Genomic DNA, 14,955 nt, shown 5'->3' on the forward strand with positions numbered 1-14,955 from the left:
TCATTTATAAAGCTCAAGGTAAAGAGCTCAACTAGAGAAAAAGTAATTCAAATGTGGGCTTCTTCAGTTATTCTCTGAGCAAAGACAGGAAAGGGGAGAGAATGAACACACAGCAATTAAGAACAAAACCATCATCTGCATTGCTCTTGGTCAGATAGTACAGCAAAGCCCAGTGTATGTTGCTACTCATTTAAATCTAGTAAACCTCAAATACACTGCAAAACTGCAGTATGAACTAACATGAATTCAACTTCTAATAATGCCTCCTTTAAAACACTGAAGAGTGTAAGAAATAATTTTAGAGCTGGCCAGTGAAGCAGTATGAGTTTCCAGATAAAAATGACATTTCATATCAACAAGGCAACCATCTTAAAATACTAGTGCTATCATACAAAGAACTTGGCATCTTCCAGACTTTAAAATCAAGTTCTCAATCCCATGTTTTCTCACATGTATCACAGAACAAGATCTGAATTAGTTAATTGATGCAAAGAGGGAATAATCGTGACGAGACTGAAACTAAGAGGGTTCGTGCTAGGCAAACTAAACATTTTCCACAAACAAAACACTGATTCTTTCTGTTATCTTCATGCACTAAAGGTTGGAATATAGATAATTCCCTCTGAGTTAAGACATAAAAATGTTGAGGTCCAGAAAACATAAGCTTATCAAGCTTCTAGATGAGACTTTTCACTTTTATGAATCCCTACTTAAGACCTTGTCAGGAAGGGAAAAAAGGAATATCCTAGTAAAACTTCCTGAAGACAGCCACTTAACTTCATGTGTCCTTGAACCCAATTAGTTCCCCAAAATTAATGTTGCAACAGAGTCTGTATGACACCCATGTTTGTAAAAGTCTCATCATTTATGGAGTTTCAGGCACTTCTACTTATGAAGAAAGCTTAATTAAATCAAGAAGAAGGAGACAATCAAAGAAGAAAGCGCCTGTAGGGCTGTGAAATAAGAATTACTAATAAGGAACAACAGGCTAGCCAAGGACAAACCAAAAGAGCAGCCTAAAATGAAATGTAAGGTAGAGGGAGATCTAATGATAGGCCACAAGTTTAATGTAACAGAGCAAATGCTTATTGCATCCACACTCATCTCAGTACCTACACAAGGTATCTGTCCTACCTGGATGCAGCACAGCAGCAAGCAGTGCATGAAGATAAGCACTGAACTGAGCCCTGATCCACTCATCTCCTCCTTCCCATCCAGTGCCATCAAGGAAAACATCATCTCTGTTCTCAGTTACGTGCTTCACCAGGTAATCTGCAAAACGTAGGTCAGCAGTGGTTGGGTTCAGGATCTTACGGAGTTCTGGATCATGGATTTGTACAAGAGCATCTTCTATCTGTTTGAAATAAGTCCAAGGATAAACATTTACCTAAATAAAACTGCTAATATATATTACTATATATCACTATCTAAATCATCCCCTTATATCAAGACGAAACAAATGGCCAAGGAAATAATGACTTAAATGTTCTCAGAAAGTAAGATAATGCTCCAATATAATCAGAATCTGGTCATCTTCTTGCCAGAGTAAAAGCTGCTTGCTTGACAGAATTTGTCAGAGGAAGTTTGGTGCTTATATATATCTTCCTAGAGGCTCTAGTGCTTCAGTTTATTAAGTTAGTTACCTACATGTAGCAATCTTAGGTTACTAAATGCTGATTACATCGTTGTATCTATTTTCTAGAACTCAAAACAGTGTTTTCTTAGGTACTATTTCAATATTTTGATTAAACCAGAAGGAAGTCAATAGCAATGTGCTTTATTATCCTACTGTGTCTGTTTCTCAGCTGCAAGCACTTGTTTTTGAAGACTTTATTACAGAGTTATGAAAAAAGCCTGTGACAGGAATAGTAAAAGCACACCAGCAACAAAATTAACTTCAAGAAGTGTCCTGTAGATTCAAATACTGCATATAAGAATATACAGAAAAATGGGTATTAGTTTTGCACAGCTTGTCTAACCTCATCATAACAAATGATACAAATTTAATTAGCTTCTGCATTTAAGGATTTATTTCATAGGGAAGTATTAAAAATTTGAAGATGACTGTGAAATGTTAAAGCTATATTTAAAATGCAATCTCTGCTTCCCCCTCTACCCCCTCTCGCTCTAGTTGAGGAAGTTCAAATGCAAAGATTCATACCTCCACAATCGCATCACTCAGGTGTTTCTGCTGACGGAACAGGATATTGGTGGCTCCCGCAACAAAGCCACGGACCGTAACATCTGACAGGAGATGATGCTGCTGCAGTGCCATGTATGGCAAACAAAGGTACCCCTGAAGAAACAGAGATACTTAGAGGGTTAACATAAGGCCAAAAAAAAGGAAAAAATCCACTTAGATTCAGAGTTACTCTTACCATCACACTCCACCCAGTATGAACCCTGGTTATTACAGTTTCAGCCAGAATTATCTATGGTTGTGCTACATTACACCTGCAAAAGCAAAGCCACCAGATTCCACAGGAATTCATTTTCAAAAGGCGATGTTGCCTTTCAGTCTCAGGACTGAAACTGAAACACAATGCAAGGGACAAGAATCACATGTGTTTATAAGGCAACAGACTAAGCAGTATAAAACAAGAGTGAGGTCTCAGGTCAGTTCAGAGACAAGAAGTCAGAGATAAAGATTTGTATCTCTGCTTTGCATACCACAATGTCTTCTGTTAGTGTGGGGCACATCATGCACGAAAGCTACAGATTGCTGTCTGCATTTTGTAGGTGGAGATTTCCAGGCTCCAGAGACAGCCATCGGTTTTTGATAAGCATATGTGTGCCTCCTTTAAGAAAGAGCAGGATAGAAAGCAATACACTGTGCCTTTTAGCCACTCACAGAATCTTAGGGGTTGGAAGGGACTTTGAAAGATCATTTAGTCCAACCTCCACAGCCAGAGCAGGACCACCTAGAGTAGGTTAATCTAGTGTCTTATATTCCAAATAAAAAACCCAAACCCATACACTTTGAAAAAAAAGCTTTGAGGGAAGTCATCAAGAGATCATTGAGAAGCAGCTATAGGTATTGCAACTTTGTTCTTGAATATAGGATGAAGACATCCCTGAAGTCTAATTCTGCAGTTTAACTTCAGCTGGTCAATTGCATAAAGCACAAAGCAATTTATTCACTAGTAGGAACCCAGAAGTGCTAACGGCATACTGGACAAAGAGCACATGCACTTCATTGTACACTTCATGGTAGCTGGAAACATATGGAAGAAAGGAGCACAACTATTCCCCTTTGTTATATTAAGACACAGGGATGGCTTCCCAGATGACAAGCGCTTATCAGTTGAAAACAGCCTGTGTCAAAGGAACAATAGTGCTTTCAGAGGAAACATCAACCTAAAATTGAAAAACTTCCAAAAATATGGCTTAAGGAGCTGCCAAAGGAAGGTTTAATTTCTGTATACTTGAGTAGCAAAGGCCTGGAAATCTTTCACTATTTATCAGCTCCCAAAGTAAGTCTAACAACTTTTCACCTCTGTTAAGGTAGTCTGTTCTTTTTAAAACAGGGCAAATAAAACAACTATTAGATCTTTCAGAACTGGTGCTAAATGACCCGTTTTTCTTTTTACTCTGGTGTACCTGGATACAGTATTATGCCATCTGGCAAAACCTCCTCCCATTCAAATTTGTCAGATTTCACCTCTCTACGGCATGGCATAAGCCAACCCTGAGATGAGAGCTCTAAAAGAGATTTAATGCTTCCAAGTAAGTGGTTAAACTATAACTTCGAATCACATTTTTCTGATAACTTAGAGATGGAAAGCCTTTTCTGCATTAATCATATTGGATGAACTCAGATGAATAGTGGCTTTGTGGAACAGAATGTAAACATGTGGAAAATGTCAGCTTCCTTAAAATTGTTTACTTTTCCATTTTGTGAGCTTAGAAGCAAACTAAGTTTGGACTCGTAGGCCGCCTTATCAATGATTTTCTTCTTGCTTTCAATCTAGTATGGTCAATAGAACTAGACAACATACAATTTACAGGCCATTCTTTTCATTAGACAGACCATAAGGACAAACACCAGACTGCAGATCTTTGTTGAAAAAGCATTTCCAACAGCGACACGAGGCAATACAGGACAACCACATTTGAGCTGCTCACTGGGCCCACACAGTGTACCATTTCCAATGACAGTCATTGTGAGAAGCTCACACGCAATCATTAAATGCAGTGTTCTGCAAGGAAATGCAAATAAATACACCTCCAAAGGGAAAAACACCACTGAACCTCATCAGCTTAAGGAAACAAATTTGAATCTTCTACTTTCTAGGCCAATGTTAATCCAAAGGGTTATTACATTAAACACAAAACAAAGTATTTATGATGTTACTTCATTTATTGATAAAAGTATCTTTAAAAGGGACACATTTTCCTATTCTTTAATGGAAAACCAGCTCTAGGAAATGTATTGCTTGCTACTCGACAATACCCATCAGAGTTCTTAGAGAGACCCTGGAATACCCACAGTTCAGTTGGGCATCAGTGGAAGCTGAAAATTTGTCAGCTCAGCACCATGAATAGGGAAAAAGCCACAAACAATCAGAAAGATTTACATAAAGAAAGGTGAAATTATACATACATACACATTGTGTGTGTATATATATATATATAAACACATTAATATATGGATATGCACATTTACAAATACACACACATATATATATATATATAAATTAAAAGGGGAAAACACAGGCTTAGGTGTCAGCTAAGATATACCTTTGGGAATCTTAGTTTAGATTAAGGTATGTGAAGTACTTAAGGAGTAAGTACTCTGGCATTGCCCCATGTAGGTTAGATGGGCAATTCTTCAGAGTAAACCAGTAGTTACTGACACATACCAACTGTTTACCACAGTGGGGCTGCATGTTACCATCATGTAGCATTACAAACAGTATATAAGTATATATATGGGAGAAAAGTGGAGTGCATGGGTGCATGCATTCATCCCTGTCAAGACATACACTCACGCTTCCCACCTGCCCTAGGAACAAACACCTGCCAGAGACTGTACTTACATGTTTTGTAGTAACCTACTGCTCATTTGGAGTAGGGTGACCCAAACTACTAGCCACTTCTGAAAAACTGATGTCTTTATGAGTTACTAGGTATCAAGAACAACATATTTACCTTTGTGAAAATAGCCAGTGGCATACCATACTGGTCCTCTTCTAACCCAGATATCAGTCCTGGAACAAGCACCGTGTGTCCTGTATTTGCTTGGGGCTGCACAGTAATTGGAAGGCTTTCTGAGCTCATGCCTGTGCTTGGAAGATTTTCAGCCCGTTCTGGTGCTGTATTTTCACGTTCTCCTTCTTTCAAATTAGACTCCTCCAAAATGCTAGGATCTAAGGTCTCCCAGTCACTCTCGGAAGACGCTGGAGAAGCGTGGGAAGGAACTTTCAGGTGCTGCACAGTACCATTGGAGGATTGAGCTCCATTACAAGTCTTCTCTGATTGGGAAAAAGGCACATTTGCTTTTTGACCCTCTCGTGTATGGTTTCCTGCCATCTTCCTGCCTCCTTTTCCCATTCCTAAGCTTGGATTTGAAGCATCAGCAGCAGACACAGAAATAGAGTCATCTAACCGTGGCGTATTTTCCTGCAAGCCCGCATCCTCTGATATGCTCTTTCTTGGCCTATACTGTGAGCAGTCAGTAAGACCATGTTCAATCATACCTGGAAAGTGACAGCACATGTGAGTATCAGCACCCCATTAGAAATTTAAGTGATGTTTGTTACAGAAAATGAACAAAGTAACTCATGTGCATAGTGGAAATAATTTATTTTAAAACATTGCCTTGGGGAGAGGGACAGTGTTAAAAAAAACACCAAAAACCAAACACTTTATCTCTTAAAGAACCTGCCTCAAGTTATTTCCCTTGAGAAGACTGGTTAGAAGTTAAGAATCAGCAAGGTTAAGGAATTGGGGTGAGGAATGGGATTGTTGTTTTTTGTTGGTTGTTTTGGGTTTTGGTTTATTTTTCCTTTTTAGAGAGCCAATGTAGAAGGAAGAGAGAGGTTTGTAACTTGACAGGAATGTGTGACCTATTCAGAGTCCCATTTCTGTTACCTACAGGCAATACAGAAGATAGAGTGGCTCTGATTAAGCACAACAAATAACTCAGAGTGCAAGTAGTAAGTATTAGATGTATATGTAGTACACAGACATGTATAAAAGCCACCCATTTTTCAGGCAACATATCAACATAATTCTATTGTCACATAGTTGTTTTCCAAATAAAACAGTACAGTCAGTCTCAGTTATCACCAGCAAGCATACAAAAAGAAGTCCAAACTTCTCTTACCAGGAAAAAGTGATAGGACAGTCATCAGAGCTCCCACCAACCTATTTACTGGAGAAATATAAAACAGCACCTGGTGGCAGAAGGGAGGGGGGTGGGGGGAAGAGAGTGCATGAGAGGAAAGGACAATTAGAGAAGAGGAGAGAATGAGAAAAATAAAAATCACACTTAAGCCTCACAAAGTCAGAACACACAAACTATTCAAGACATTGCTTTTATGTTCTTGTAGAAAGTCTGTTTACCAACAAAAGCTCTAGCAACAGTTCAAAGTAAATATTTAAATCCATCTATTCTATCATTATATTTTATAATATTTGTAACAGATACTTGTCAGTCATTCAGATGCTTCTGTCAGTCACTCATTTTTTTTTTCCCCTAATTGCTCCAGTTACCAAATGACTGACAGAAAAAAGTTGTTTCTGGCACGATACATGAATTCTTGTTCATTTGTAGTACATTAAATTCTCTGCTATAAATCAAAGATGACAAATAATCTCCATCCCAGAATTCTAACAAAAACCTATGCAAAAACACCTAAGAAAACATGTTAAAGACAAGCAGATAAATGGAAACTAGGATAAATGCAGCATGCCTTCATTACAGGCATGTCTCTACAATTAAAAAAGGTAAGATTGTTTTGAAACAGAAAACAGGACTGATATTAACTTTAGTAAAGCACTTAAGGCATAACATGGAAAACAGAACCTGTTTAATTAAATCAGAGAGACTGGGATTAGTAAATTACTTAGGAATTCAGAAGGAGGGTGTCAAAGGCTAGCAAAGAAAGAACAAACAAGGCAGACTGAGTTTTACTACTGTAGTTGCTTCAGGGAGGAGGAAAGAAAAGGAAACCAATAAACAATCAACCCAAACGAAAACAAAATACCCCAAAAGCCAACTTGTTTAACAAGGCTATTTCTACATCTTCAATGTAGAAAATACTAGCAAAAATTACATAAGCATTACAAGGAAATGAACAATGCAAAGGAACACAGAATGATCTAACTTCAGGACTTTGCAGACCAGTTTAATAGGTTATGGTGACATTGAAACTGCAAGTTTGAAGACCTAGACTTACTAAAAGACTTCTGCTGTAAGCTAGGAAGACATTTTAGGTTAATGAGTGATGAATAACTCATATTCCACCAGTATTTGCAAGTCTACAAGCCAGTGAATTGATGGAATCAAGAAAAAACGTCATTATTTAATGATACCTCAGCTAGAAATAGACTGTATATTATCTTGTACAAATGTTTCTTTTTGCTATAATCTGAGTTCAGCCTGACCTAACAGGTACAGCTCTTTACATTGTGTCCTGCAGGTGTTCGGGCAATTCAGGTCTGAAGAGCACTTCTAGCACTCGTTTCCTATTTGCATTATGTGTATCCTTTCCTATCTTATTACAGTATGTTAAGTTTCTCCACTCTTAATCCCATTTTACTTACTCTGTCTGGGATAGCTATTAAGGCAGAGCATTGACAGAAGACATGGACAAAACAGAAGCTGAGACAAACTTATACACCAATAAACAGCAGTTATTTTAGCATAATTTCCCAATTTATATATGGATGAAAAGTTGTTGATACAACTTCAGATAATTTATTTTTCACTAGTATACTCTACATAGCTTCGTATGAACAAAGTAACAACTGCATTTCTATTTCAATTACCTCCCTCAGCCTACAAACATTACCTTTTTCTCTAGAAGAATCAATTTAAAAAGGATCAAGACCTGAAAAGACACAAAAAGGTAAAACATGGTGAGTGAACCAGTGCCATTTATCAAAAACACTGTGCAAGCTTATTCAAGATTTTATATTAATGGCTGCATAACTGTCAAATACATTTGCCCAGTGAAAATCATTGTTCCAACACCCTTTCTCCACCTGAGCACTCATTTTAAGATAGCATTTGAGATGCACAAAGAAAAACCTGCACAAGCAAGAATCATGTCATTTCGATCATAAAAAGCCTGTGAGAAAGAACATGTTGTGTACTTCCAGAACTTTGAGAAACAGTAAACTGCATAAACATAAAAAAAGAGTTCCTCCATGGAAATACAGAATATAATTCAGCAAAGAATCAAGAACATTCACACCACCTCATTTTAGGCACCTACAGATGAGACATTTACATCAGAAGTGTCTGTCCAGACTCCCTACACTCAGAAGAAAAACACGAGCACTTCTGGAGCATGACCAGCAGACACCTCAAGTTAAAGAAAATAAGTTCTACCCCAAAAATGTACTAAGCAAGTGCACATATCACCATGAAATCCAGATTCTTGAACTTGTTACCTTGATGCCTCTCAGTTAATAAAAGATTCTAAATGCTACTTGCACCTTAACTACAGGATAGACAATTTCAGTAGTCACTAGGAAAAAGAGCTGCAAGTTCCCTCAGGTTCTGTGTGGCAGAAGCCACAAACATTACAATATACAGGAAAAAATGCTCCAAGTTGTGTCTGCATGGACTTCAGCAATATTCTTTTACCACAGTCATGTAATGAGAGGTGGGAAACAGAAATAAGACTGTAACTGAGATACCACTTGCACTCTGGGACAGGACTAAAGATGTCACACAAACCTAGAAATCTCCAAGGAATCCAGCAAACAAGCAAAACCTCTGCCTGGAACTTACTTTCACTGAAGTTACGTAGGCAGAAGAGGAAGGGAAATCAGGAGGCTGTAAGCAGAAGTACTTAAGAAACATCCTTCTCACCCCTAGCTCAGGTATGTCTAGACAAGTTTATTTTTCAGTTCCTTACAATGCATTTTACTCCACGACATGAGTGCTGTAGTTTATATATCCATCAGAGAACACCTACCTTGTGTCTGAAGTGAAGGACAAGATCCCGAGGAGACAGACCTGAGATACCAAAAAGAGAGCAATTATTAGAGTTTAATAACTAGTAGAGATACTAACTTGTCACCATTCTTTGGAGGAAGGGGACATTCATTATGAATTCTATGTGAACTGGGTTATTTCAATAGCAGAACTCAAAAAAAATTTTGTGCTTGAGTTAAATCTACAATAGACACTCATAACATGAATAGTCATGCTCTGTTACTCCTGTTAGCTGCCACACAGCATTATGGAATCACCAGAGTAAATACTACACTGTGGATTCAGAAATGAAATAGTCAGAATCAATTGGAAGATATCCCAAGTAACAAGCAGATCAAAGTCGGAGCGCCCTATACCATCATATAGTTCCATATAAACTGTCTCCCAAAAACAGCCAAGCAGTTGCTTTTCAGACTGTTAGGTCAAGAGGTAACACAGCTTTCACCCTACAACTGACTCCTATTGACATTTATTTAAATCCATTAATAAAGCAATGCATAAGAGAATACTGTGCAGGCACATAGACCTCTGGTGCTTAATCTGTTAATGGGCATAAACAAATTGGCTCAGGAAGAGAACATGCTGATTAGAGTAACATTATCTCTGCTGCTTGTACAACAAAAAGTCACTTACCAAGATAAACTTGTGACCCTTCTAACAAAGTACTGCCCAAGGAACTATTCATATGATCATAAAGTTCCTGTAAAAATTAGAAGGAAAAAAAACCCAGAAGCTGTTAATGGTGCACGGTCACACAAAATCCAGAATAAATCAAATTCATCTATTCAAGGTTTTATTCCAGAAAGACAGTAAAATTTTACTACTGGAGTCAATGGAGATAGAGACTGACAATCATGCTCATTGTCACATTTCAGATATGGGTAGTTCATTTAGTTTCCACTGAGTGATTACAAGAGCTGAATAACTGAATGACCTTTGCAAATACAATATCTGAGCACTAATCGAAACCATTGCAGTTCACAGCCGTACACTGAAAGCTCGGTCCCGGGTGGCTATTGCTTAAAAGTTACCTTTAGAATTGATATTTTTGAGAAGTCTTTTTCTTCAAAATACGCATGTGTAATGAGTTGCAGCTTTGCCTGAAGTAACCCATACAAAGGCTTGGAAGAAAAACAAACACAAAAGCAAGTGAAAAAAACTTATTTAGTCACTCATTTTTAACTTCAATCTTCTCCCATTCTTATCTTGCAATACAGACGTATCATACAGAGTTCATGGAGGGGAAGTCCTTACTTCCTAACTGAAGTACTCTGACTCCAGTAAAAGTCTTTTCTTCAGCTTTAAGCACAGGAAGAATTTCTGTTCCCTGCCTGGTGACTAGTAGCTTTTTCTAAACAGGTAGAAACACAAAATGTTTCTTCAAAACAAGGGTAGCTGTACACGTGACTATCAGAATCTCTTTCACAGTTGTCAATAGCCACTCTCTCCAGTTATTATAATGGCCAAACCCCTCGATCCTACTACAAGAAATACAGGTAGCAGCACTTAAGAATAATCAAAAGTGCAAATAGATATCCCAGACCCTGACAACAGGCAGACATTTTTACAATTACTCTTACAAGGAGATACCAATTCAAGGCAGCTCACTCAAATGCCACAACCTTCCAATTCAATTTGACTTCAGTGTTTTGTTACCCTTAGCAATTTAAAGACAGATGTTTGGAACCAAAAGTTCCAAATAAGAATATGGAAACCAAATAATTTTTTACTATGTTACTTGAAAGCATTGAGAGTTAACCAAACATCCTTACCAGCCGACTGAGAACACAGACACTCTTCTGTACTGTCTCTCGGGTGATGTCTGCTTGTCGTACTTTTAACACCTAGGAAACAGAAGGATTGCAGTACTGTTACCCACACACAACAACTTCAAAAAGATTTCTTTCATGGCTCAAGTTGCCACATATCACCCTGCTATTTAAACAAAATCCTAAACCTGACTGCCTTCAATGGTGGAATATCCAAATCATGCAACAGTATGCCCATATCTAGTAAAAATGGTCATAGCGTTGGTACGTCAGACTTGTGTTCACATCTCACTGTGCACAGCAAAGATCCCCTTACAGCTGTGATCATAGGCAGAGGACTGTTTAAAAGACACTAGCACGAGAAAAAAGGCAATAGGCCTGGAAAAGGCAATAGCATTTGACCTGGTAATATAAAAGAAGCCACAACACGTCACTCTAATGTTGTCTGCAAAATGGACCAGGTTTAAAAGTCCTTGCCTAGAAATTCCTTGCTTTATAGTTGAGGATTTTCACTGAGCCACACATAAAACAGAGGAGGTATCATCACACTGTCATAATCAATGACATTCTCAGTTAGACCTAAGAGTTTCAGCACTTAACAGAAGACCTAGAAAGCGGGAGGGGTGGGGGAGGTGTTGCACAGAAATACAGTCAAGTGATTAACTTCATTGTACAAACCAAAATGTGTGGACTGCAGCCCACACATCAAAAAGACAGATGGAAGGAGTGCTAGAGCTCTCATATGAAACACATTGCTTTATATTCTATTTGTTCATTTAAAACATTTATCTTCTTAATTGGTTACTGAACTACATAAACTGGAACCAAGAGAATAATAAAGCCAAGTTATTGCATAGTTAGATAGAGCAAGACTCCAAATCACAGAATACTGTGAAGACTGGCTGCAAAGATAATGAGTAAACTAAAATCAACATGGAGTTAGTTCAACAGAAAAAGGAATTAAAGTCTTCACATGTAAAATTTCTCCTACAGCATACACAGGAAACTGAAATATAATCAAGTATGAACGGTAAAACATAATTTCATTTGTATCTTCTAAATAAAAGACATGTAAAATGCAAATCCACATGACACTCCAAATTCATGGCATTTCATTGGAAAAAGGGAGTAATTTGTAAAGAAATTAGTAATAAATTTCTCAATTCTAAGTGCATAGATCATACAATCTTTACTACTTTTGAAAATATGGGTAGATTCTAGTAGATCAAGTACGTAATTTTCTCAGTGTGATGAGGTGCACACTTTAACTGTCATGAATTGTTCAGCTTGACCACTCAAAGTTGACTAGCAGTAAGCAACTACAATGAATGGGAAGATTCTAGTCTACTCTGCAAATGTACATTTGGCAAAGGAAGTGGATTAGGAGAAAGATCCCAGGAAATACACTAAAATTCTTCCTAGGCACACACACTGCAGAAATTTCATCTTTTTCCACCCAAGAGGCCTACTTTCTGGAAATACAACTTGGCACCCCAACAGATTGTCAGCTTCATTTTGCTACTTGATGCTGATACCTGGATTATCTCTCAAGATCCAAAACATACCTTTCAATTGCCTTGCACATTTCAGGAGATCACAATATGCTTGCTGATGTAAGGGAAAAATAGCTCCCAAGTTCTGTGGCTACCTACTGTGCACATTCTCATAGATTCTTAAAGTAAGCTGATCATGCAGTTTGATAGTTGGTATAATGCAAGCCACTGAAATTTAGGGCTGTTAATGCATCCAGCCTAGTATTTCATTAAAAAAAGTCATAACTTGAATAGTTACCTTTGCTTCAATCTGCCTATAGCACGAGACTCCATATACTGTGGTTTGATCCCCGCATCTCGGTGGCAAATGGAAAAACACGGTATCTATGAAAAAGAACAGGCTGTTTTAGAAGTCACTAAGAAGAGTTTAGTATCTTTATTTTCAGCACCACTTACTTATAAAAAGTTTACTGCTGATAATCCTGGCACACTTATTTCACGAGATTTGAAAAAGAAAAAAAGTAATTTGTAAAGCTATGCCTGCACCTGAACTAGTTTCCAAATTCATAGAATCTCAGAATGGTAGGGGTTGGAAGGGACCTTCATAGATCATCTACTCCAATTCCCTTGCTAAAGCAGGTCCACCTAGATCAGGTTGTACAGTAACACGTCCAGGTGGGTTTTGAAAACCTCCAGAGAAGGAGACTCCACACTCTCTCTGGGCAGCCTGTGCCAGGGCTCCCTCACCTGAACTCCAAAGAAGTTTTTTCTTATGTTAAAGTGGAACTTTTTGTGTTCCAGCTTTTGTCCATTACCCTGTGTCTTGTCACTGGAGACCACAGAAAAAAGTGATGTCCCAACCTCCTGACACCCACCACTTAGATATTTGTAAATATTAATGAGACCTCCCCTCAGTCTCCTCCAGACTAAACAGCCCCAGTTCCCGCAGCCTTTCCTCACAAGGAAGATGCTCCAGTCCCCTGATCATCTTGGTGACCCTGCGCTGGACTCTCTCCAGCAGTTCCCTGATCCTCTTGAGCTGGGAAGCCCAGAACTGAACAAAGGACTCCAGATGAGGCCTCACCAGTGCAGAGAAGAGGGGGAGAAGAACCTCCCTTGACCTGCTGGCCACACTCTTCTTGATGCATCCCAGGATGTCATTGGCCTTCTTGGCCACGAGGGCACATTGCTGGCTCATGTTTAGCTTACTATCAATCAGGACTCTCAGTTCTCTCTCTGCAGAGCTGCTCTCCAGCAGGTCAACCCCCAGCCTGTACTGGTGCATGGGGTTGTTCCTTCCCAGATGCAGGACTCTGCACTTGCCCTTGTTGAACCTCACGAGGTTCCTCTCTGCCCAACTCTCAAGCTGATCGAGACCTCACTGAATGGCAGCACAGCCTTCTGGGGAATGAGCCAGTCATGGAAGAGTCTCCAGCTGTGCTAATATGGATATTTTGACAATAGTCTCATGTTCAGCCTGATCAAGCTCCTGTAAGCCCACTGAAAGCAGGCACACTGCTTTCGCACTTCAGTATGAAGGAGCAAAGACAAGGTGTATAGTTGGAGTGTGATGCCACTAGGATGTAAATCCAATGAATATGGGAGAAAAAAACAACAGAGGACAGCTACAGTTGAAAGATTAGAGCAGCTGCTAGCACTACCGAGGTTGATATCCACACACCAGCACCACTATGCTAACAAAAAGGATTTGTGAGTCCTTGTCTCACACAAAACAATTACTGTCTCTGTGCAGGTGTGACAAAAGAAAAAAAATCTCTTACACATGACCAGAGAAGAGATATTGTGGCTTGAGATACACACACACTCATACACACACTTGCTACTACTGCAAAAAAAGTTGCTACATCCTGAGTAAAGAAGAGGATATTATAACCATGGTTAATTGTCTTTCAAAACATGATTGAAATCTGTTTTGAAACCAATAATGGATTTGTTTGCCTCACAGTAACAAAATGAACAGTAGAGACAATCCCATATGCATGAAGTCCAACAGAAAGAGTGACTGTTTCTAACAAAGCTTACTCCCTTTAACAAGTTTCATTATGTTATGAAGATCACTCAGGGTTTTAAAAAGCCTTTAAGACTACTTCTCACACTAAATCATCCCCTTGGTGAAAATGCAACTATCAATGGGAATTAGTTTAAAACTTAAAAAAATAATCTAGTAAATTTGCAGTAAATGTTACATAACTATGATCTGAAACATATTTGTTTCAAGTTCATGTGTACTCTTGCCTATAAAACACAAGGCTGTATATCAGTTTTCTTGCCATGCCTTTTTTTTTAATGTCTTTTTTTTTCTCACCAAAAATATACATTGATAATATTTTAGTGCTGCAATAAAAATGCTTCAAGTTTAGCATTAACTGGGATGGTACTGAGCCAAGAGAGAAAAGGTAAGGGCAGCTGTATAGGATATTCCTAGCTTTGAATGTAGCCTGCTTCTTGTTAAGTATTTAACAATGCAGAAATTGAACAAAAATTATGACTCAGAGCAGAA

General features: G+C 38.4%; 1 protein-coding gene across 5 annotated transcripts in view; it reads right to left on the reverse strand.

Moving 5' to 3' along the window:
- Positions 1–14,955, reverse strand: part of AVL9 (AVL9 cell migration associated) — a 40,267-nt gene that overhangs the window by 11,728 nt on the left and 13,584 nt on the right. For 4 of the 5 annotated variants that reach the window (XR_009818756.1, XM_061996465.1, XM_061996466.1 and 1 more), the window contains exons 3-12: positions 12,733–12,818; positions 10,945–11,016; positions 10,204–10,293; positions 9,806–9,872; positions 9,153–9,193; positions 8,019–8,057; positions 6,329–6,398; positions 5,152–5,699; positions 2,162–2,296; positions 1,135–1,354 (exon numbers count right to left, since the gene is read on the reverse strand). Coding sequence is in view for 4 of the 5 variants with exons in the window: in XM_061996465.1 (XP_061852449.1) it covers positions 1,135–1,354; positions 2,162–2,296; positions 5,152–5,699; positions 6,329–6,398; positions 8,019–8,057; positions 9,153–9,193; positions 9,806–9,872; positions 10,204–10,293; positions 10,945–11,016; positions 12,733–12,818 (1,368 nt within the window). In the remaining variant the exon portion in view is untranslated. The remainder of the gene's footprint in view (positions 1–1,134; positions 1,355–2,161; positions 2,297–5,151; positions 5,700–6,328; positions 6,399–8,018; positions 8,058–9,152; positions 9,194–9,805; positions 9,873–10,203; positions 10,294–10,944; positions 11,017–12,732; positions 12,819–14,955) is intronic. The other variant, XM_061996467.1, reaches the window with a different exon arrangement.

This window comes from Colius striatus, chromosome 5, assembly GCF_028858725.1.
Source record: "Colius striatus isolate bColStr4 chromosome 5, bColStr4.1.hap1, whole genome shotgun sequence".
Lineage (NCBI taxonomy): Eukaryota > Metazoa > Chordata > Aves > Coliiformes > Coliidae > Colius > Colius striatus.